Source organism: Gymnodraco acuticeps, unplaced genomic scaffold (genome assembly GCF_902827175.1).
Source record: "Gymnodraco acuticeps unplaced genomic scaffold, fGymAcu1.1, whole genome shotgun sequence".
Lineage (NCBI taxonomy): Eukaryota > Metazoa > Chordata > Actinopteri > Perciformes > Bathydraconidae > Gymnodraco > Gymnodraco acuticeps.
The window spans coordinates 12,382-33,545 of record NW_022991202.1 but is presented as its reverse complement, the minus strand read 5'-3'; the positions used below and the strand labels follow the sequence as shown (position 1 = coordinate 33,545).

The following is a 21,164-nucleotide window of genomic DNA, read 5'->3' as shown; positions in this document are numbered from 1 at the left end:
GCATCAGTTCCAGTAACACGGTGGAGGGAGATTGTAGTGATGGGACTCTGCGTTGATGTAGTAGCTGGTTTAGGTCTGGATCTCTGGGATGTTGGGACCTCTGGAGTGGAGCTGCTGGGTGAGGATCTTCATGTTGACCTAGTGGTTTGACCCAGGAGAGCGGAGCAGCCGGTGTCAGCGGTCTCACCTGGATCATCCTGAAGTGAAGCTGGAACCATAAAACAAGGAGGAGGTTCAGTGGAGACAGGTTTCATCAGGAGGGTTTCATGTTTCCTGTTGATGTTCTGCTGCTGATGCAAAACAGTTCACTGTTAAAGTAGTTCAATGTGAGAGGAGGTTAAAGACGGTTGGACCTGTTGGTCTGTTTAAGCTGCTCTTCATGAATCATCCACCAGAGGGCAGAGTGTGAGAGTGACTGCTAGTTTCCTCTGTCACTTCAAATAACTGCATCAGGTCACATCAGGTGAGGTGAGTTGGTGTCAGGTTGAAAAGTGTCTCCATGTTTGTATAATGTTAAATACACGAGTTATTTAAACATCATGTCATCCAGGAATAAAGCAAGATTATACATCTATGATTTCAAGGATATGTTAGATCATGATGAATGGATACCTTTATAATATATGGACACATCTGTTTTACTTCTTGATATCTTTAATAATAACTTGTGTTTATTAATAATGTGTTTCTTCAACAATATCAGTAGATTTTATTTGAAAGGAACATGAAGACGTGAGGCAGGATAAAAGTTGAAGGAAACTCACGTGACAGCGGTTGAAAGAAAATGATGTAAAACTGGTTTGACTGAACAGCCTGTTGATATGTTCCACCCTACTTCGACTCAAATACAACAACCATTTCCTTCTTGAATGCATTTGATGAGTTTTTAGATTTTGACGATATAAAACACCAAGAAAGATGAGCTTTAAAAGAAAAGAATGTATTTAACCTCTTGTGTTTGTCTTCAACAGATACCTGGACAAAGTCATCGTCCTGAACTGAAACCAAAGAGCATTTCCCTCTGAAAGACATCCTGACTCCATCTGCTGGTGAATACATGACATTACTGCATTCCTGCTGTTTATCATTCATCCTGTGACAGAGGTGAGAGAAAACCAGAGACTGTATAAAGGAGGACACCAAAGAAGATTTAGAGATTGTTGAAGACGCCATCAGAGGAGGTGAGATCTCTGCTGGGAAACACACACTTGGAGAGAATAAAGAAGAGAAGTGGAGAGACTGTGAGTTGCTGAGTGCTGAAATATCTTTATGTTTCTTTTAACTACATCAACAGATTTGAATTGAAATAAACAATTTGATTTCCAGCAGGATGGAGGTTAATTAATTAAATTAAGATAATGAGACATCTGTATTTTTTTTAAAGAATTTGAGGCTAAATACATTTAACTTTCATTTCCTGAAAATCCTGTTTTTAAAAACCTTTTACTCTCCTATTTATACATTCTAAATATATGTAAGACATTAACTGAACATGCGTTGTTAAAAAACAACTAGATCATTATTTATTTTGCAGGGGTTTGTCTCTAAAAAGGAAATCCAAAAAGTGTTGAAATGAACTCATGGTTTGATCCTTGATACCAAGGAGAGGGTGAAGATATGATCACATGAATAAATGAGAGTGAAAACGTGTCAGGAAGAAAAACAAATACACTCGAGTTGATAGACTTTAGACTATATCAGGATTATGATTTCTACATTAACTGAGATAAATGTTCAACATACAATGAAGTTTGCTCTCATGCTTTGAAGAAGTATTCACAAAATGAATTGAACATATTTGAGCCACTTTGACTTTTATTGACCGATAAAACACGATAAACAAATGAACACTGAACAACAGCTCTGGTTCCTAACAATTCACATCGAGAGAGTTCATCTTTAGTTTCCACCCGTCTCATTGAAGGTCCCGCCCTCCCCGGCCTTTGCAGTCTCACTTGGTGTTCAGCTCCTCCCATTGGTTATCTCAGTCTCCACCTGTCTCATTGAAGGTCCCGCCCTCCCCGGCCTTTGCAGCCTCACTTAGTGTTCAGCTCCTCTCATTGGTTATCTCAGTCTCCACCTGTCTCATTGAAGGTCCCGCCCTCCCCGGTCTTTGCAGTCTCACTTGGTGTTCAGCTCCTCTCATTGGTTATCTCAGTCTCCACCTGTCTCATTTAAGGTCCCGCCCTCCCCGGTCTTTGCAGTCTCACTTGGTGTTCAGCTCCTCTCATTGGTTATCTCAGTTTCCACCTGTCTCATTAAAGGTCCCGCCCTCCCCGGCCTTTGCAGTCTCACTTAGTGTTCAGCTCCTCTCATTGGTTATCTCAGTTTCCACCTGTCTCATTGAAGGTCCCGCCCTCCCCGGCCTTTGCAGTCTCACTTAGTGTTCAGCTCCTCTCATTGGTTATCTCAGTTTCCACCTGTCTCATTGAAGGTCCCGCCCTCCCCGGCCTTTGCAGTCTCACTTAGTGTTCAGCTCCTCTCATTGGTTATCTCAGTTTCCACCTGTCTCATTGAAGGTCCCGCCCTCCCCGGCCTTTGCAGTCTCACTTAGTGTTCAGCTCCTCTCATTGGTTATCTCAGTTTCCACCTGTCTCATTGAAGGTCCCGCCCTCCCCGGCCTTTGCAGTCTCACTTAGTGTTCAGCTCCTCTCATTGGTTATCTCAGTTTCCACCTGTCTCATTGAAGGTCCCGCCCTCCCCGGCCTTTGCAGTCTCACTTGGTGTTCAGCTCCTCCCATTGGTTATCTCAGTTTCCACCTGTCTCATTGAAGGTCCCGCCCTCCCCGGCCTTTGCAGTCTCACTTGGTGTTCAGCTCCTCTCATTGGTTATCTCAGTCTCCACCTGTCTCATTGAAGGTCCCGCCCTCCCCGGTCTTTGCAGTCTCACTTGGTGTTCAGCTCCTCTCATTGGTTATCTCAGTCTTAGCTGATAGCCTTCTCGTTTGCTGATTGGTTGACACGTCACTTTTACAAAGGTAACATACTAACAACAGAACAACCCATCCCATTTCTCTCTGTTTGGTCATTTGAAACTTTCATATTTAGTTTCCACCTGTCTCCTTTAAGGTCCCGCCCTCCCTAGCGGATAGATCATGTGACTTCATTATGATGACTGTCCTCTAAATCCACACAACTGTAGGCCGTGAAGGAAGGAGAAAGCACAAGGCCCATTTTTATTTACTAATCATATTATTAGAATTATTTCAGTTTAAATTGTTGAAAAAGCTCGACTCTTTATTGTAGTTTTAAAAAGGACATATTATTCTCATTTCACGTATTTGGATGTTGTGCTTTTACTGTGACATGTTTAAATGCTCTAATGTTCAATAAGTGCTATATTTGTCTCTCACTGCCATCGATTCTCCTTCCATTGGAATGAAGATATAACAATGAGAGTTTTTTTATTTCTAATCATTTATCAGTTGTAAGAGTTTGGTGGAGCTGATAATTTATTCCGGCAAATTACTCAGACCTACTAATTAACCTGACAGAAGTTATTGAGTGTATGTAAGTTTACTGCTTGGCTCAGATCCACCAACAAGCTCTCACCTCTATTAACTCCTGAAGAACCAGGTTCAATTAACTGCTGTTTCAATTCAGACAACTCTCTTAAATCTGTTGAAGCGATCCCGAAGGATTTTGATATCAGTAAAGGAGATGTGGCCCTACCTAAGTGTGAGTGTGGCAGGGTGCAATCTTCCCTTTGAAGCAGGAGAGGAGGGCGCAGATGTCTTTTAAGTTATCCCAGTCCAAAATGTGGGATCAGTTTATTTGAAGAAAAATAGGTCCAAACTAATACAGGGTTTTTACCTTCTCTCTCTTTACAACATTATAATCATACTAAACCTATCATGCTGTGATCATGTTCTAATATGAAACTTAATTCACAGTTTTACATTCATTACATTAAATTGTAATTTCAACTGCCCAATTCAGTTGTGATTTTTAAATCTCCTGATAGAATTTAGAGGCATTTCCTCATAAAAGACCGGTGATAATAAAAAGTACATTCAAACTTTCATTCACCAAATTAATTCACATCAATTCCAAACCTATGTTTTCTGACACAGGTGGCGGGAATAACATTCACAAACACATATGATCACACATATGATGTTTGTCAATTTAAAAGATAATTTTGCAAGTTAAAAAATAAAAATGTGTCGTAAAACTGTGAAGTAACACTTTGTGTGAAACAGCTTAATGAACTACATCTCCCGTCTCGCACCACACACCAAGACGGCCGTCACGTTGAAACATTTCACTCCTTTCTCTCAGAATGAGGCGGAAAGTATTAAAAGAGGTGAAAATCACTCCAAGTCTGGGCACGTTGAGAGCTGTGCACACACACAAGGGGAGTTAGTGGGTTCCTAAGAGCCAGCATGCGGGACCGGGACTCTGGGATTTGTAGTCTTTCTAGTTGCGTATTTTTCATAGTCTTATATTTCAACAGTTTTACGACAAACTGAGACTTTTTTGACACGGAAATTATTTGTTAAGATTGACAAACATCATATGTGTAATTCGTGGCACAATTCAAACGGGATCGAAAGATAATCTTTCTCTCTCCATTGACTTCAATACATACTTTTCTGAAATAAGGTCCCATGGGGCGGAAGCAGATGGGCGGGACTTCGCCTCTCTATATGAATATGTGATGCCTGGTGCCACGCCATGTACTGTTCCTTACTTGGTATTCTTAAATGTTAAAAATGTATCAAATCCTACAATGTAGTTGAAAAGTTGTGCATGCATAAGTGAGTTTTGTAAGTGAATAATCTTTGGGGGAAGGGAGGAACATGAAGACGTGAGGCAGGATAAAAGTTGAAGGAAACTCACGTGACAGCGGTTGAAAGAAAATGATGTCAAACTGGTTTGACTGAACAGCCTGTTGATATGTTCCACCCTACTTCGACTCAAATACAACAACCATTTCCTTCTTGAATGCATTTGATGAGCTTTTAGATTTTGACAATATAAAACACCAAGAAAGATGAGCTTTAAAAGAAAAAGAATGTATTTAACCTCTTGTGTTTGTCTTCAACAGATACCTGGACAAAGTCATCGTCCTGAACTGAAACCAAAGAGCATTTCCCTCTGAAAGACATCCTGACTCCATCTGCTGGTGAATACATGACATTACTGCATTCCTGCTGTTGATCATTCATCCTGTGACGGAGGTGAGAGAAAACCAGAGACTGTGTAAAGGAGGACACCAAAGAAGATTTAGAGATTGTTGAAGACGCCATCAGAGGAGGTGAGATCTCTGCTGGGAAACACACACTTGGAGAGAATAAAGAAAATAAGTTGGTGAGTCCTGCTCTAGAAATAACTTTAATACCAAATGGCTGAGAAAACCGCTCTTGTTGAAAGTTTCCTGAGCTGCCATGTGTGTTCAGAGACTTTCAGAGATCCTGTGTCTCTGGGCTGTAACCACAGCTTCTGTTCGAGCTGCCTGCAGACATTCTGGGAACAAAGTAAGAACAACAACTGTCCCATTTGTAAAAGAAAGTCCTACAAAGATCCTGTGGTGAACTTTGCACTGAAGGAACTGTCTGACTCCTTTGCTGAGAGACAGAAAGCTGGATCATCTGAGACAGAGAAAGGAGAGAAGAAGGTGGAGGTGGTGTGTAGTAAACATCCAGAAGAGCCTAGATTGTTCTGTATGGATGAAGAGAGAGCTGTGTGTCCTGTCTGTGACTTTTCTCTCCACCAGGGTCACAAGGTGGGTTCCTGTAGAACAAGCAGTCAGTGAGCTGAAGGACCTGCTGACATCTGACTTAGAGTCTCTGCAGGACAAGAGGGACAAATACAAAGGAGTGGAGACAACATACAAGGAAGTGATTCAAGTGTCCGAGAAGCAGCTGCTGTCCACAGAGAGGCAGATCAGAGCAGAGTTCATCAAGCTCCATCAGTTCCTGAAAGAGGAAGAGGAGTCCAGACTGGCAGCTCTGAGGGAGGAAGAGGAGCAGAAAGGGAAGACTATCAGCAGAGAGATGAAGAGCATTCAGGAGCACATCTCCTCTCTGTCACACAGTATCTCTGCTGTTGAAGAAGAGCTGCAGAAACTCAACGTGCCCTTCCTCAGCAGTTATAAAGCCACTCAGAGCAGAGCCAGAGTCCAGAGCTCACTGTCAGACCCACAGCTGCTCTCAGGAGCGCTGACAGATGTGGCCAAACACCTGGGCAACCTGTCCTTCAGAGTCTGGGAGAAGATGAAGGACCAGGTCCACTTCAGTCCTGTCCTTCTGGACCCAAACACTGCACACAACCGGCTCTCTCTGTCTGATGATCTGACCAGTGTGAGATGTGGAGACACATATCAGCAGCTTCCTGATAATCCAGAGAGATGCACTCACTATGCTAGTGTTCTGGGCTCTGAGGGCTTCAGCTCAGGGAAACACAGCTGGGAGGTGGAGGTGGGAGATCATCCTGCCTGGAATATAGGTTTGACTAAAGAGTCAGTTGACAGGAAGGGAGAGATACCAGGTGTCTCACCAGAAGATGGAATCTGGTGTTTAGCACATAGCAGTGGAAGATACACTAATGGTGCTGGTGAGACTGTCAGAGTGGAGAAGAATCCCCAGAGGATCAGAGTCCAGCTGGACTATGACAGGGGGGAGGTGTGCTTCTACGACCCTGAACACATGACTCCCATCTGCACTCTCAGAGACACTTTCACTGAGAAACTCTTCCCATATTTCAGTATTGGAAAAGCTGGTGATGCTAAAACTGCTGATATCAAAATCTGTGAGTGAGATTCCTCTGTGATGCTCAGGAGTGTTGGTTCAGACTTTATTCTGACTTCACTCTCCGTCTACATCTCTTTGGAACATTCAAGAACATAATCAACAGATGATGAGATATTAATCTTTGCATGACATTTTTACGCATTATAATCAAAGAGTCAGTCAAAGACAAACAAACAACTTGATTGTTTATTGAGTTTATTTTGCATCAAACTTTATTACAGTGTGTTTATAGTTTTCATTTGACTCATTTAATGATCGATGAATGTTCACATTTTTAATCCAAGAATCTTTAAATGGATGAATTTATTTTCTGTTTTTCTTTGTAATGGATGAAATGAGAATGTTTGATTAAGTTTTGTGTGAATTCTTGAAGAAATGTAAGAAGTCTGTATATCGTGCTGAAACTTCATGACATCAACCAAACTAAGAATCAAAGCTGTCAGTTCTCCTTTGATCTAGTTTCGAGTCAAACATCACGTTATAGCAGTATACGTTATCAGTTTAACTTTTTTATATCTTTGGGTCTTGTGATGAATTATTTTGAGATATGTTGTTTTACTGCAGGGAGCAAGTCATTTAATACATTTATTTGAATTCATTATTTCATTCTTACAATGTTCTTTCGTGACATTTTCAGTCCTCTATAGATGGACAATAACATTTATGGTAATTAAAAATATCAATTTCTAATCAACCTAGAGGGAATAACAGCTGTGTATAATTAAGTGTAGTATTTGTAAAGCTGCTTCAGATATCTTGTGATTAAATAACCAGCTGTTTAATTCAGAAATGTCTCTGAGGTTGATTTCTGTTTCTTTGGTACATCTGTCAAAAAGCCATGTGACAAATTACAGAGACTATAAATGATGAAAGACAATTGTTCAACAAACCTTTAAAATACAAAATAAATAATCTGAATATCGTAATGATCTAATCTCTTTTTATTTGTTGCATTGCATCTCTTCATACATCTGTTTTAACCTTTACATTCATAGATGCCAAACTCATGAAATCTGTTTGCTTGTGTGAAGTCATGTGACGGATGAACCTGCTGTAAACAAAGAAGCTCCCACCCTGATGAAGGACACTCAGCAGAAAACATGTGAGGGGTAAAGCATGGCATACTGGAGCTGTGCAACGTGTTTGGTTTGATGGAGTTGTTTTGATTCTCTCTTAGAAACTGTCAGGAGTCACATTCACATTATACAACTCCACTGCAGCATCATAACAAATACAAAGTAGCTTCAACACTAAAAATAGTAATGCATTACAATCATTTCCTGCAAAATACATCTTTAACCCTTGTGTTGCAACCAGGGGCGCCGTAAGGGGGTGAAAAGTTAGGACGATTCTAAGGGTACGTGACTGACAGGGGCCCCAAAATGTTTAGAACATTAAGAAAAAAAATGTAAGTAACCTTTCATCAATCCTCAATAATTAACATTAATAGAACGTTATATTGATAAATTACTCACTAAACTTACGATTCATTTAATTTATTTTCTTCCAAAAGTTAATTACCCAAAGCCTCTGTACACCCCCTTCTATTTACATGTAATGGTTTGGTCCTGCCTCCAAACGTGGTGTGGCACTGGTAACACCGGCACTTGCAGAGAGTGAAAGCATGTGAGGAGGGATGCTAGCCTACATACTGTGTTGTACCATGTTTCAACGACCAACAAAGTCAGGCTCTAAGAAAAGGAGAGAAAGACAAGAGAGAGGGACTAAAGGGCGACAGTATGTCACCCAGTTTTTCACAAGAAAAGGTGGGTGTGGTCCATGAGTGGTGGAAATTAGTCTGTTAGTTTTTTTGTTTACTAAGCTGACATTAAGTACTGTTAATATCTTTACAGAAAATTCAGAGGTCTTTCATTTCACTGCTCTTTTAGCTGATATTTAAAGGTATGGTAGGTAATTCACTTCAGAAACACTTTTTGTTATATTCCATGGAACGCTCTTAACATCCCGATAGCAATGAATACATTAAATCAGGCATCCTCAAACTACGGACTCCGGTCCGGATCCGGACCGAACCACCACTGTCTCCGGACTCTGAGCAAATTATACTTTTCATATGTATTATCTCTCTGTATTATATGTGAGACATCGCCACAACGCATTCGCAACGAGTCAAAATGCTCCGCTATGTCCACTGCAAACAGCGCTCTGCATGTCTGACTGTTCCACTGTGTTCCACCTGTGTGTGTCAACGCTTTGGTCCAATCACATTCAGCATCCAGTCAGCGTTTTTTCCCCCCAAACAATCTGCGAATCAGAGGCACAGTAGGGCGGGTCTTCGCGGACTGCGGGTGGGAAAAATGTGTGTGTCTCTTTCAACCTGTCAGAGCGAGAATTTAAAAAAAAAAATTCAGAGCGAGAGTTAACAGCTCATCTAGTTCCATCTGTACTGTAGCTAGTAGCCTAGTTTCACCTACTGGGGTGGCAACTGACACCCTAAAAATAGGCCTTGCCACCCCAGCTGCCACCCCAGTTGGCAGCTTTGTTTTGAAAGAAAAGTTGTGGCTCATCGGACATTTATGAGAGAAAGTCTCTAATGTCCGAGTGCAAATGAATGCAGCACAAGATGCACGTCATGTAACCCCTCCCCCGGTCCTGGCGCGAGCGTGGACATATGATTGGCGGCGATTTCATTTTGAACTGGACGGCGCAAAACGAGAAGCATTCGGACCCAAGCGCTGAAGGAATGAGGTATTTGCGGTCTGACAGAGAAGAGACTGTCAGTGTGGCTGTACTCAGCATTGAATCAAAACGCACTAAAGCTGTTGATCTTAATACGTTTGTGAGGCGTTTTTCTGAACAAAATGGTAATCGCCGCATTCAGCTGTAATAGACATGCCAACTTGATGCTCTGCTCACGGATGAGCATACACAACTATTAAGATGATGACCTTACGTGTGTAAATATCTTTTTTTCTTTGAGGGGGTCTGCCCCCAAAAAACAGTTTTAAGTCCTGAGAAAGTCAAATCAGACGGTGTGTAAAACTACACTGCCCAGCCAAAAAAAAGTAACCACTTTGATTGAACTAGGCCAGTAGGTAAGGACTTTCCACTGGATAATAACTGAGTATAAAAGAATGCATGACTGAAGTGATGGAGACCATGTTGAAGGCAAACAAAAAGAGGATATAACAGGTCAAATCAAGCAAATCCCCTCTCAGATTGCACAGCAACCAGAAGAACATAAATACTGGCTGGTGATTTGATTCATCAGCTTTGTGATGGAATAAAAAATGCACAGTGCATTTCCTTAGCTGTGGGTGAGTCCACTGACACCACTGACAATGCTCAGTTGCTGGTGTTTGTGGGTTTTTATGATGAGGCAAAGGGGGAGTTTGTTGAAGATGTGTTGGGCCTGACGAACCTCAGTGGACACACAAGGGGGAATACATTTATAAAGCAATAATGGGAATGCTGAATGAAAGAGGGTGCAGCTGCCTTTATTCATAACTGTGCAGCTCTTACACTGCGACTCTGAGGGGTCAAGCACAGACACAATAACAATGAAAACGGCTGCATACAGATTATTTTTGTTTTTGCAACCTCGTGTTAAGAATCTTGTTGCAATTGTTTAAAAGTTTGAATGACCGTAATAAACGGACCTTTGTCTTATTGAAACATTTATTTTGGACCTTTAAGATTTGTATTTGAGTACCCCTGCATTAAATGCTTAAATGTCATCTGTGGAAGCCGTGGCGCTGTAAAAAGCACGACCAATCATCTGAGCCGGCTAAAGTAACTGGATGGCCTACCTGCCTGTCAGCCTTCCATCTGGGCACAAACTTATCTCGTGCCCTCATTGGTCATGTGCGCGTTCGTGTGTGTTGGAGGAGGGGCTCTGTGAGGAACTCTGAAGGAAGGGGCCGATTTTTTTCGGTTGTGTATTTTCTATGGAAGCAAACAAGAGACAGAAGTATTTGAATTTTATTAGACACCGAATTTATAGCATTGAAAATAATTACTTTGAAAATCATGAATCTGAATTTGTTTTGCTCCGAATTTATCTATGTGAAATAAAAATGTAAAAATTCAAGTTAAAAAAATTCGAATGTTCAAATTCAGATCCCAAAAATTCAAGTGAAAAAAATTCGACATCAAATATTTCGGTGTTTAAAATTCGATGTAAAAAAATTCGGTGTGTAAAATTCGACGTCAAAAATTGCGATGCAGCCTCATCCGGGCTACTCAGACAGGATAAGCAATCGAGCCCTAATGCAATCAAACCGACTTCTGGCCTATCAGAGACAAGCGGCAAACCCCGGGACAGTGCGGTGAAGCCCAATGCTGCAAACTATAGGCGATGGATGCAGATGGGAGCAATTCCCGTAGACCCTATGTTAAAATGTCCAACTTAACATCAGAAAATGAACATGTTTCTAGCCTGGATCTACAAAAACATATTCTGTATATAGTTAGATTCCCCCTTCATGACAACGGGGCTGCTGCTCCTAGCTCCTCTCTCCTAGCTCCTCTCCGTTAGCTCCGTGATGCTACAGCGGCTCTGCGCATGAGGAGAACACTACTTGAACTCGGCCGTGTTTGTTGTGTTGGCTCCTGGTGGACTATTCGTCCTGCAAATATAGGATCTATCTGCGGTTGAAACAGACCGTCCATGAATGCAGTTTCTTCGGTAATTCAACCCTGCGTACTTTATGTTATGTTACTGGTGTTTTTATTAAGCTAACGTTAATGAATGTTTAGAGTTGGGGTAGCATTTAAGCAATCGTAGCTCCATCTGTGCTAACGATGCTATGCGTAGCATCCAAGAGTGTAAAATATTAAGTGGGATGCTACTGTATACCAAAAGGCTTCTGTGCGAGGTTGCTAAAATAAGGTCATCTTTGTACGTTAGATAGTTAGTTTGCTAGTTAGGTTACTGAATGCATTGTTAAGGTTCATTTAAATTCGCTATGCTCTACTATAGCATAAAATAGACTAGCTAACGTCAACGTATTGTTGAAGAGAGGCTTAGTGTATATTAAATCAACCTCACAATGAAATATGTGTATCTTTAAAATATGAACGTCACATTTCAAGATGGTCCAGACATAACGCTCCCTTAGATATTGTAATATGGTTTGTTGAACTGGAGTTATTTATTGCAGCTAACCGCCTATCCGACGAACGACCCAAACATTGTTGTTTTTAATATTATTACTAGGGCCGGGACTTTAACGCGTTAATTAAGATTAATTAATTACATAAAAATTAACGCGTTAAAAAAATTAACGCATTTTAATCGCACTTATTTTTGCACCGCGGAACGTTTCTCACTGGATGAGTTTCAGGCGTACCGATTATACTGGAGCACCAACTAACGTTTATGACTTCAGACAACAACAAACCACAGTGAACAAGTGGGAAATGTTGTTTTAAAAAACGGACGGATTGAAGCGTCGATAAGAGCACGGTTGTGTGCAAATTATGCAAAAAGGAATTCGCATATCACCGCAGCACATCAAGCCTCAAGTATCACCTCAATGCAAAACATATAGCAGCTAGCGTGGACGTTAGCCTCTTTTATCGCGTTCACACCAAAAGAGCCGGTACTAAAATTAGTTCATGAGAACCTTTTTACCCCCACGAAAGTCCCTGCTAGAGAGCAGTCCCTGCTAGAGAGCAGGGACTTTCGTACGGCTCTCTTGTGAGAAAAGAGCTATATGTCTGATTGGCTGGGCGGATTGCAAACCACGCCCCGTAAAACTCCCAAAAAGTTTTGTGAAGCCGCCATTTTATTATCCTCGCATTAGCATTATTAGCATTAGCCCAGCGCAGAAACGCAGAGAGACTAACTTATGGCAACACAAAATAAAACATGGGAGCGGTGGAGATGAGGAGGTGTCGGCGTTCTGGCGATTTACTCGGAAGGCTGCTGGGAGTCCCAGCAGCTTCTACTGAAGCCAGTCCCCAACTCCGGGGACTTCCGGCCGGGGACTTCGGGTGGCAGTATACGCCGTGAAGTTGTTTGCGGCCAGCCAGTAAACCCAAAGCAGAAGAAGAAGAAGTGACGTCAGCGGCTTCATTTGCCTAATCCACCCCCAGGTTCAAAGAGTTCTCATGAACTAAATTCTCATGAACCTTTGTGGGAAAAGTACTGCGGTGTGAATGCGCCTAATGGTATACTAAAATCCATGTGAAAAAAATTGCTTCTCACTGTTCTTAGGTCAAATATGTATATGCGATTAAAAATGCGATTAATTTCGATTAATTAATTACAAAGCCTCTAATTAATTAGATTAATTGTTTTAATCGAGTCCCGGCCCTAATTATTACCAATGCCTCTTTTAATTGTATTATCATCACACTTGAGAAACAGCCTCATCGTGGCTGTACAACGGAACATGTAACTTAATGCCTGCATTTAAGGACGATGAATAGCGTAGTCAATGCTTTAGTGACAAGGAAATGATTTGTTTAAATATTAGATATGACGTTATCTGTGACTTCAGTGGAAATGAAGCTTATCCATTGCATTGCATTTGTTCAATAGGTTTGTGTCTAACCCCTATGTGTGTGATACATATGAATATGGCATATGAAAACAAATTAATTTGACTGACTCATGAAAACCTCATCCAAAGTAACAGTAAAATAAAAAGGACCTACACAATAATACTCAATCAAACTGATACAGTATAAGGACTGTGATATCCAGCCATTTCTTAAGTATAACAATAAGATTATGACCTGTTTTTAAAAGAAGATAAAAAGTTGTTTGCATGGAAAGAAGTCTGTAACCCATGCATGTAACTTTACATCTGTTTGTTCAAAGTCTCCTTAAGGTGATCCAGACAGGCTGGACCAGAGGAGGAGAGACAGACCTGGACCAGAGGAGGAGAGACAGATCTGGACCAGAGGAGGAGAGACAGACCTGGACCAGAGGAGGAGAGACAGATCTGGACCAGAGGAGGAGAGACAGACCTGGACCAGAGGAGGAGAGACAGACCTGGACCAGAGGAGGAGAGACAGACCTGGACCAGAGGAGGAGAGACAGATCTGGACCAGAGGAGGAGAGACAGACCTGGACTAGAGGAGGAGAGACAGACCTGGACCAGAGGAGGAGAGACAGACCTGGACCAGAGGAGGAGAGACAGACCTGGACCAGAGGAGGAGAGACAGATCTGGACCAGAGGAGGAGAGACAGATCTGGAGTCCTAGCAGCAGAGAACTTCAGCACGGATTCCAAGGTACACCTTTTTCATGCTTTACAAAGAATGCATAAAGTAATGACTCCAATACACTGATAGACATGCCATTAAACATGACTGAATACTAGATCACCTACACATCAGTGATGTTGAGTGTACTTTCTTAGCAAAAGGTTACATTTACATTTTACCAAGCAACATCACATAGTGAGAGCTGCGACCCTTTGTCTTTCAGTGAGACAACCGAACAGAGCAAGCGTCCACAGTTGCACTAAGTTTTGATAACAGTTAAATATTATTTTAATAATACATTTATTTCAATGTTGATGAATTTAGAACGGTTTATTCCTAATCTGATTATCTTTGTAGTACACTGTTGGATTTAAAAAACACATTCAAATAAAAAATCATTATATTTATGAACAAACAAACCTCTTTCTTAAATAACACACTTGCTCTGCAATAATATGTTTTTTGATATTTCTGTTAGGAAAGGACACGCCTGAGAGACAGGACTGCTTCACCATGTTCTCTTTCTCTGAGGGTCCAGAAGAACATCCAAGAGGGAAAGGAAAAGCTGATGTGATGAGATTTAAGAGCAGTACAGGACATTCACTAAGAGACACTTGTATTGTAACACAAAGACCTGCACACTGACTAGTTTTGTAGTCTAACAGGAACTTCATTTGTGTTGTTTTGTGTTTTACGTTGCACAGAGACAGTGTGATTACTGTCAGGCCTATAAAGTTTGGCAAAAAAAAAGTCAGCTGATCAAATGCATTTGCACTTTGAGCTTCACATCACTTGTGCCTTGTGCCGCCGAGTTTGGAACGTCATAAATAAATGGTACCAATCTTCAGTCAGATGTGAATGTGTAATTTAACATTTTCAGTAAGGATAACGGACAAAAGGAGTGCAAATACAATTTATTGAAATGTGAACTAAAAGTTATCAAGCATGAACCATCACCATTTTAAAAAAAAAATAAAAACGAAATAATATACATAAGTTACACTAAATGTTAATCTGTTAATTGACAGGCTAGGCCTGTGCAGGTGGTAACAGCTATGTCCAGCATGGGCTAAGTTCTGTAGGTGCAGCTGGTGCAGGTCGTCCTCCATCAGGTCTGCAGGGTCTTTCCCTGCGAGGAGGACTCCTCGCAGGGAAAGACCCTCAGCCCTCTCTGGCCAAAGCAACAGAGTTGAGCGTTCATAAAGCTGAGGTTTCCCCCAAAGTCTCTAATCATCCATCCTGTGAATATGAGAGGGGAACAAATAGTGTAATAGATGCTTTGGACAATAAGAAATATAAAGTTAACTGTTGAGTTGCTCAGTTTTTTAGATTGACAGGGTTTAATAACACAAACAAAAGGAGAGAAATAAAGATTGGTCTTTCAATACATTGTGTTGATTTTGTCTTTTGAATTGTTTGTCTGAAGTCAAGTAGCTAGAACTGTTACTTATAGTTTGAATGATACAGTCTGGTTATAATGTGTGGAGGAGGCATCACAGGTAAGAGCACCATTTGTTGTGTTCCATCCACAACACATTGATGTGTGTGTATTTATTTATCTACTATTTCTTGAATCATTACTGTCAGTCCAAAACAAGAGATTTTGTTTTGGTAACATTTAAAAAAAAAAAACATTATCTCTTTTCCACTACACTATCTTGAATACTTTAGTTTTTACGTCACTACATTTATCCAACAGCTTTAACATTGTAAAGGTGTCACTTCGGACTCTGGGTAATTATGACAGCATGTCCTACTCAGAGCCCTAGAGACTCTCGGGCTCTGGTCCTACTAGTTTGAGACTTTGAACAAACCAGACCTTCATCTATTAATGTAGAAAATAGTTGGCACATTACACCATTATGAAAGTAATAATTAGTTAGCTCATTGTTCAAATGAGCTCCAACTACAACAGTTAAGTCAACTCGTGCATCGGTAATAACAATAAATCAAATGATAGAATAACTTGTGTCTACTTTAAATACTCTAACAACACTTGTTGCTAATTATACTAGCATACTTTTACTAAAGTAACATTAACATGTTTAAATGCAGGGCTTTTGTAAGAGAGTATTTCGTATAGTGTAGCATGGTCTACTTGACTTATCTAACCGAAGTGATCGTTACGTTACTTTGCAAACCGTCCCCCCCCCCCACACACACACACACACACAAAAGGACACGGTAACGTTGTGATTCACTTCAATTAATGATAATTACGGAGCTTGCTAACAGCAAGGCACAAGGCTACTTCACTCATTTAGCTAATGTAAGATACAAATGCTGTCGAGCCCTCACTGCTTGTAAGATAAAGAGCACAAACTGACTACTTACCCGAGCGGCGAGCCCCGCTGTTCTCCGTCATTTTTCTCCCGGGTTGTTGTGATCACATGACTGACAAAGCCGTGCTCTGATAGGCCAGAAGTCGGAGTTGCATTAGGGCTCGATTGCTTATCCTGTCTGAGTAGCCCGGATGATGCTGCATCGCAATTTTTGACATCGAATTTTTTGACATCGAATTTTTTGACGTCGAATTTTTGGGATCTGAATTTGAACATTCGAATTTTTTTCACTTGAATTTTTACATTTTTATTTCACATAGGTAAATTCGGAGCAAAAACATTCAGATACATGATTTTCAAAGTAATTATTTTCAATGCTATAAATTCGGTGTCTAATACAATTCGAATTCTTCTGTCTCTTGTTTGCTTCCATAATTTTCAAATTCTAGCGCACTCGAGCTGGTTTCTCCATTCTTACCTACCCTACCTTTAATACATGCAGGCACATTTTTAGCGCCTATTCATACTAAATCAGTTGTCCCTCCCCCTGGTGCCAGGACCAACAGATCCATCTTTAGGCTCAGCAGCCCTGTCCCCCCATAAGGCTGAACCTGAACCAGAACCAGCTTTTCTCCCAACTGAAGGAGGTGAGCAGCATTGTGTTGAATGACATGTCACTTAACATATCTGAAGGGAGACTGGAATACAAAATATATATATAACAAAAAGCTAACATCTAATTTCAAACACAGTATTTTCCCACACAGCCAATGATCTATATAAAACAAAAAACTGCTTTTAGTCTATTTAGGATGATGGACAGTTTGAAGCATTGAGTGATCAGTCTGTATTAGGTAAACAAAATGTTAATCACCGACATTTTGGTTATGATATTAATACTAATGTTATTATATTAAAGCAGGGGTGGGGAACCTCCACAACATTGATTGGTTTAAATTGTGTGCAATGCTTTTGTATTTTTCCCCTTCGATTCGGAGAAACAAATGTTTTTTCGGAGTAAAGGATAGCAGAAGACACTACACTACCCAGAATCCCCAGCTATCGTTTAGGACTACACCATGTGCTCTGTTTGACAAACCCCGTGATAGTCCTCAAGCTCTGTGATTGGAGAGTGTGCTCCGAGGGTTACGCCGAGCCTCGAACAGCACTTGAAATAGGATGGAACCACGGCAGACTGTCCAAAATTGGATTTGAACGGGTCCACCGCGTCCATCGATCAGCTTAAGATAAGATATACTTTATTGATCCCAAGTTGGAACATTTGCGTTACATCAGCATGTGTAACAGTTAAATATGCAGTGGTGTTCGTGTTTATTTGTAAATCATTTAGTATAATCACACAAATTCTGTGTTCTTTATTTATTGATTGTTCAATACCTGACAAGGCCGGAGATGAAATATCTACATACATCTTATAAGAGTATAATACATTATGTATAATATCAGTTAAAATAAGTGCTTCAACATAGTTAACATTGCTGGAGGTATGCACAAATATTGATAGATGTCTTGTAATGCACTATTGAGGAACCTGCGACCCAAGTTTTTCATTCAATGCATAACTACACCATAGTTGTGTAGGCCTATATGATATGTCAATAAACCTTAGAAAATCTTGAAAGGGATGTGCAAAATAGTCATTATATACAGTCTTTAATTAACTATTAGTAGAGAATAATGAGTAATGAACATACTTGATAGGGATCCTATTCATATCTAATAATGAAAATAATGAAATTCAATAACGTGCTTTAACCACTAGGTGTCCCTTTATATCAGCTGTGCACCTTTATGGTGTAAATACAGCCTATCTACCAATTGGATCAAATATAAAAGTCAGCCGAATTAGTGTTGATACTGCAAGGAGACGTATTGTGTGAAAAGAAATGTAAGATGTTGTTTAATTGCTGATATATTTATGACCCACATCACGTTTTCAGTTCCTCATGTTTGTCTAGAAGTCTTCTCATCAGGGCTCTATAAATACAGAACTACGGCAGATATGTAATATTTAATGCAGCCGAACCGTGTATTACAATGCCGTTATGTGATGACTTCCAAAGAGAAAATCAAGCACACTCGGAATAAAGTATTATTGTATTTTTTTTAAATGTTTTCGGTCTGTTTCCGGTATTTGTTAATGACGATGTGCTGTGAGATGTGAGACTGGAATTGCACAGGGGGAAATAACGTAGGTTATCTTTAGATGCGGATTTTGTTAAACTAATATGTTTGCGCTGTGGACCAACACTATACATTGACGGGGAAGGGGGTAGCAATAAAGATAACACCATTAAACAGTTCCACAACATAACAGAAATAATATCGATAGCAGCGTCCCTAGCAACCACCTTGGTAACAATGAAAACGTTCTATGGACGCAATTTCCTGAAGTAATCTTCGTAATAACTAGCAAACTAAAGATCATGTACATCCACTGCACACATAATCTGAAATAACAACTCATATTTCTCGCATCAAATGACATCAAAACGCATTTTAATGGCCAAACTAACTTTAAAATAGGCATTTTCCACAGAGAATAAAACGAAGTTCGGCCATGTTTTTTTTTTTCTGCAGGGAGAAATTTGAAGATCACGTGACGTCAAACAGAGCACATGGTGTAGTCCAAACGATAGCTGGGGATTCTGGGTAGTGTAGTGTCTTCTGCCATCCTTTACTCTAAATATTTGTTTCTCCGAATCGAAGGGGAAAAATACAAAAGCATTGCACACAATTTAAACCAATCAATGTTGTGTAATTAATAAGGATAATCTGGTGTTTTTTAGTCGATGAGTAGTGCAGATATCACTGTAAAATCAATCGACAGTAAGGGGAATACTTACTTCCGGGTGTACAATTCTCCGTTATCCAATGAGAATGGACGCTCACATTGCCTTTAAGGGCAGCCGACACAAACGAATGCCGTGCTTCCATGAGCGTCCATAGAAGCATATGGACATCCCGGAAAGCTGAAAATGGACGCTAAGGCCCCCCCCCCCTTGCGTTGAAAATGGACGCTAAGGCCCCCCCCCCCTTGCGTTGGAAAAAGCCGACACAGGGGACTTGAAATAACGTCAACATAGGCCGACCTGGGAGTGAGGATGTGTTGGTTTCGCCCCCTTGGTCAATGCACAGCCCACTGCGCCACACCGCCCATCTTCACACCTCAAAGTCATCGAGGCGCTTTACAAGTACACATTGATATCATACATGTACTGTGGAGTGCCAGGAGCAAATTCAGGTGAAGTGTCTTGCCCAAGGACACAACGGCCTGACGCAGTGGCGGCGGAAGCGGGTTTCGAACTGGAGTTCCCCAACGCCCCTTGATCTGATGATCAAACGCACAGCCCACTGCGCCAACCCTTGTTTGTTTGTTATGCCATGCAGGAGAACAAACAAACAAAAACTACATGTAAAACACTGATCTTGTCTGGCTTAGATCCCTAATTGACTTTGCAGAAACACCACACGACGTTCTGTCTGTTGGGATTTATGAAACTTTGTATGTAGATAAAGATATTTTTGTAATCTTGGAGGATATGTTCTTTATACATATAAACGTGAAGGTGAAGATGATTCGGTGGAACTGTAAGCCCTAAACACCAAACATGGCGAAAGAAATTGTAAAAAAGGTGGAGGGCCTTAAGTGTTCATAGTTTTGATTGTTCACTGTAAATATGTTTTACTTCATGGAAGGATGGGAAAACCCAAAATACACTTTCCATAACTGGCTATCCTCCAGTTGTCATGGCTGTCTGCACCGTATGAAGCGAAACCCTCTTGTAAAATCGGTGTCAGTCTTTACAGTCTACCTCGGGACTGTGGGAAACAGTATTTCGATCTTTCTGTGTGTACAAACATATTTTGAGATTGACAATAAAGTTGACTTTGACACACAATGAGTATATCAGAGATGTTCATCGAGCTAAACGTCTCTGTCTCCGCTGCAGATGAGGACGCCCCTCCGGAGTGTGTGGACCAGCCGGATCTCGCTAACTGCGATCTGATCGTCTACGCCCGGCTCTGCTCCAACTCGTATTACTCCAGCTTCTGCTGCGCCAGCTGCACCCGCCACTCGCTGAGGAAGAGGATGGGGGAGAGGCTCTGGTAGAGAAACACTGAGGGATGAAGAGGAGGGGAGGACTGCTTTTTAAAAACACTGAACTTCTGCTAAAAGGGACTTAACGAAACACTGCTATCTGCAGCTAACGCAGATCACATGAGAGGAGAAGAAGGGACGGATTACTGTTTTCAAAGTTCAGGGAGTCTGTTCGTACACTGCTGCAAAAACACTGAATATAAAAACGTATATTTTCTTTTTTTTTATTCGTTATTTGGAGTCACATAGTATTTATATCACAGTTTGCACAATCATCATCTTCCTTGTTTTTATTCTTTCCAAATATACCGTTCCATTCATAAATCTGGTATTTCAGTAGAGTCTCATTTACGTAGGTGCAAAGCCCTCGGCAGGACATACATTTTTAATGATTAAATAACTAAATGTGGCTTTAAATTAAATGTGTGTGAATGTAAAAGTCTGTTGAAACTTTCCTCCTCTCTGAAATAAGTTATTCACTCCACATGTTCTCTGTTTTCTAGAGGATTATTACATGTATTCCCTCCAGCTGTCTGTTCTTTTGACCACTGCTCTTTTTGAAGTTTCACTGATAACGGCTTGTATTTTTAGTTTTATTTTTATGTAATTATTTGATAATAAAATAATATTTTAATAAAAACTCCTGCTGGTTTGTGTTCATGTGTGGCGTGATGTTGCTGTGGGCGACACAAGGGGGCGCTCAACGTGACAAAGTAAGTTATATACTTGCTAACGTTTGTTACCTGCAAATTAATAAATGACATCTTTTGGATTACATGACTTACCTTAATATATTTCAAGTGTATTTGTACTGAGGCATGCTGGT

General features: G+C 40.7%; 1 protein-coding gene and 1 pseudogene across 2 annotated transcripts; both read left to right on the top strand.

Moving 5' to 3' along the window:
* The first annotated feature begins 1,085 nt into the window (after positions 1–1,085).
* On the top strand, positions 1,086–7,681 carry LOC117561309 (annotated as a pseudogene).
* Positions 7,682–8,379: 698 nt separating this feature from the next.
* LOC117561310 (papilin-like) lies at positions 8,380–20,913 on the top strand. Of its 2 annotated transcripts, XM_034238592.1 has the most exons (3): positions 8,380–8,521; positions 16,773–16,862; positions 20,190–20,913. In XM_034238592.1, the coding sequence occupies exons 1-3, from the start codon at positions 8,392–8,394 to the stop codon at positions 20,348–20,350; spliced, it is 381 nt and encodes a 126-aa protein (XP_034094483.1). In that variant the 5' UTR covers positions 8,380–8,391; the 3' UTR covers positions 20,351–20,913. The 2 variants fall into 2 exon arrangements, 1 of the variants encoding a protein (XP_034094483.1); XR_004571345.1 differs by lacking the exons at positions 16,773–16,862; positions 20,190–20,913 and adding an exon at positions 13,546–13,601.
* The last annotated feature ends 251 nt before the right edge of the window (positions 20,914–21,164 follow it).

Bases quoted from the DNA above. Each gene is read 5' to 3' on its own strand.
- LOC117561310 (XM_034238592.1), top strand. From the start codon at position 8,392: ATGCTAGCCTACATACTGTGTTGTACCATGTTTCAACGACCAACAAAG. The intron at 8,522-16,772 runs GTGGGTGTGGTC...CCCTGGTGCCAG, and splicing joins CCAGTTTTTCACAAGAAAAG to GACCAACAGATCCATCTTTA. The intron at 16,863-20,189 runs GTGAGCAGCATT...TCTCCGCTGCAG, and splicing joins TTTTCTCCCAACTGAAGGAG to ATGAGGACGCCCCTCCGGAG.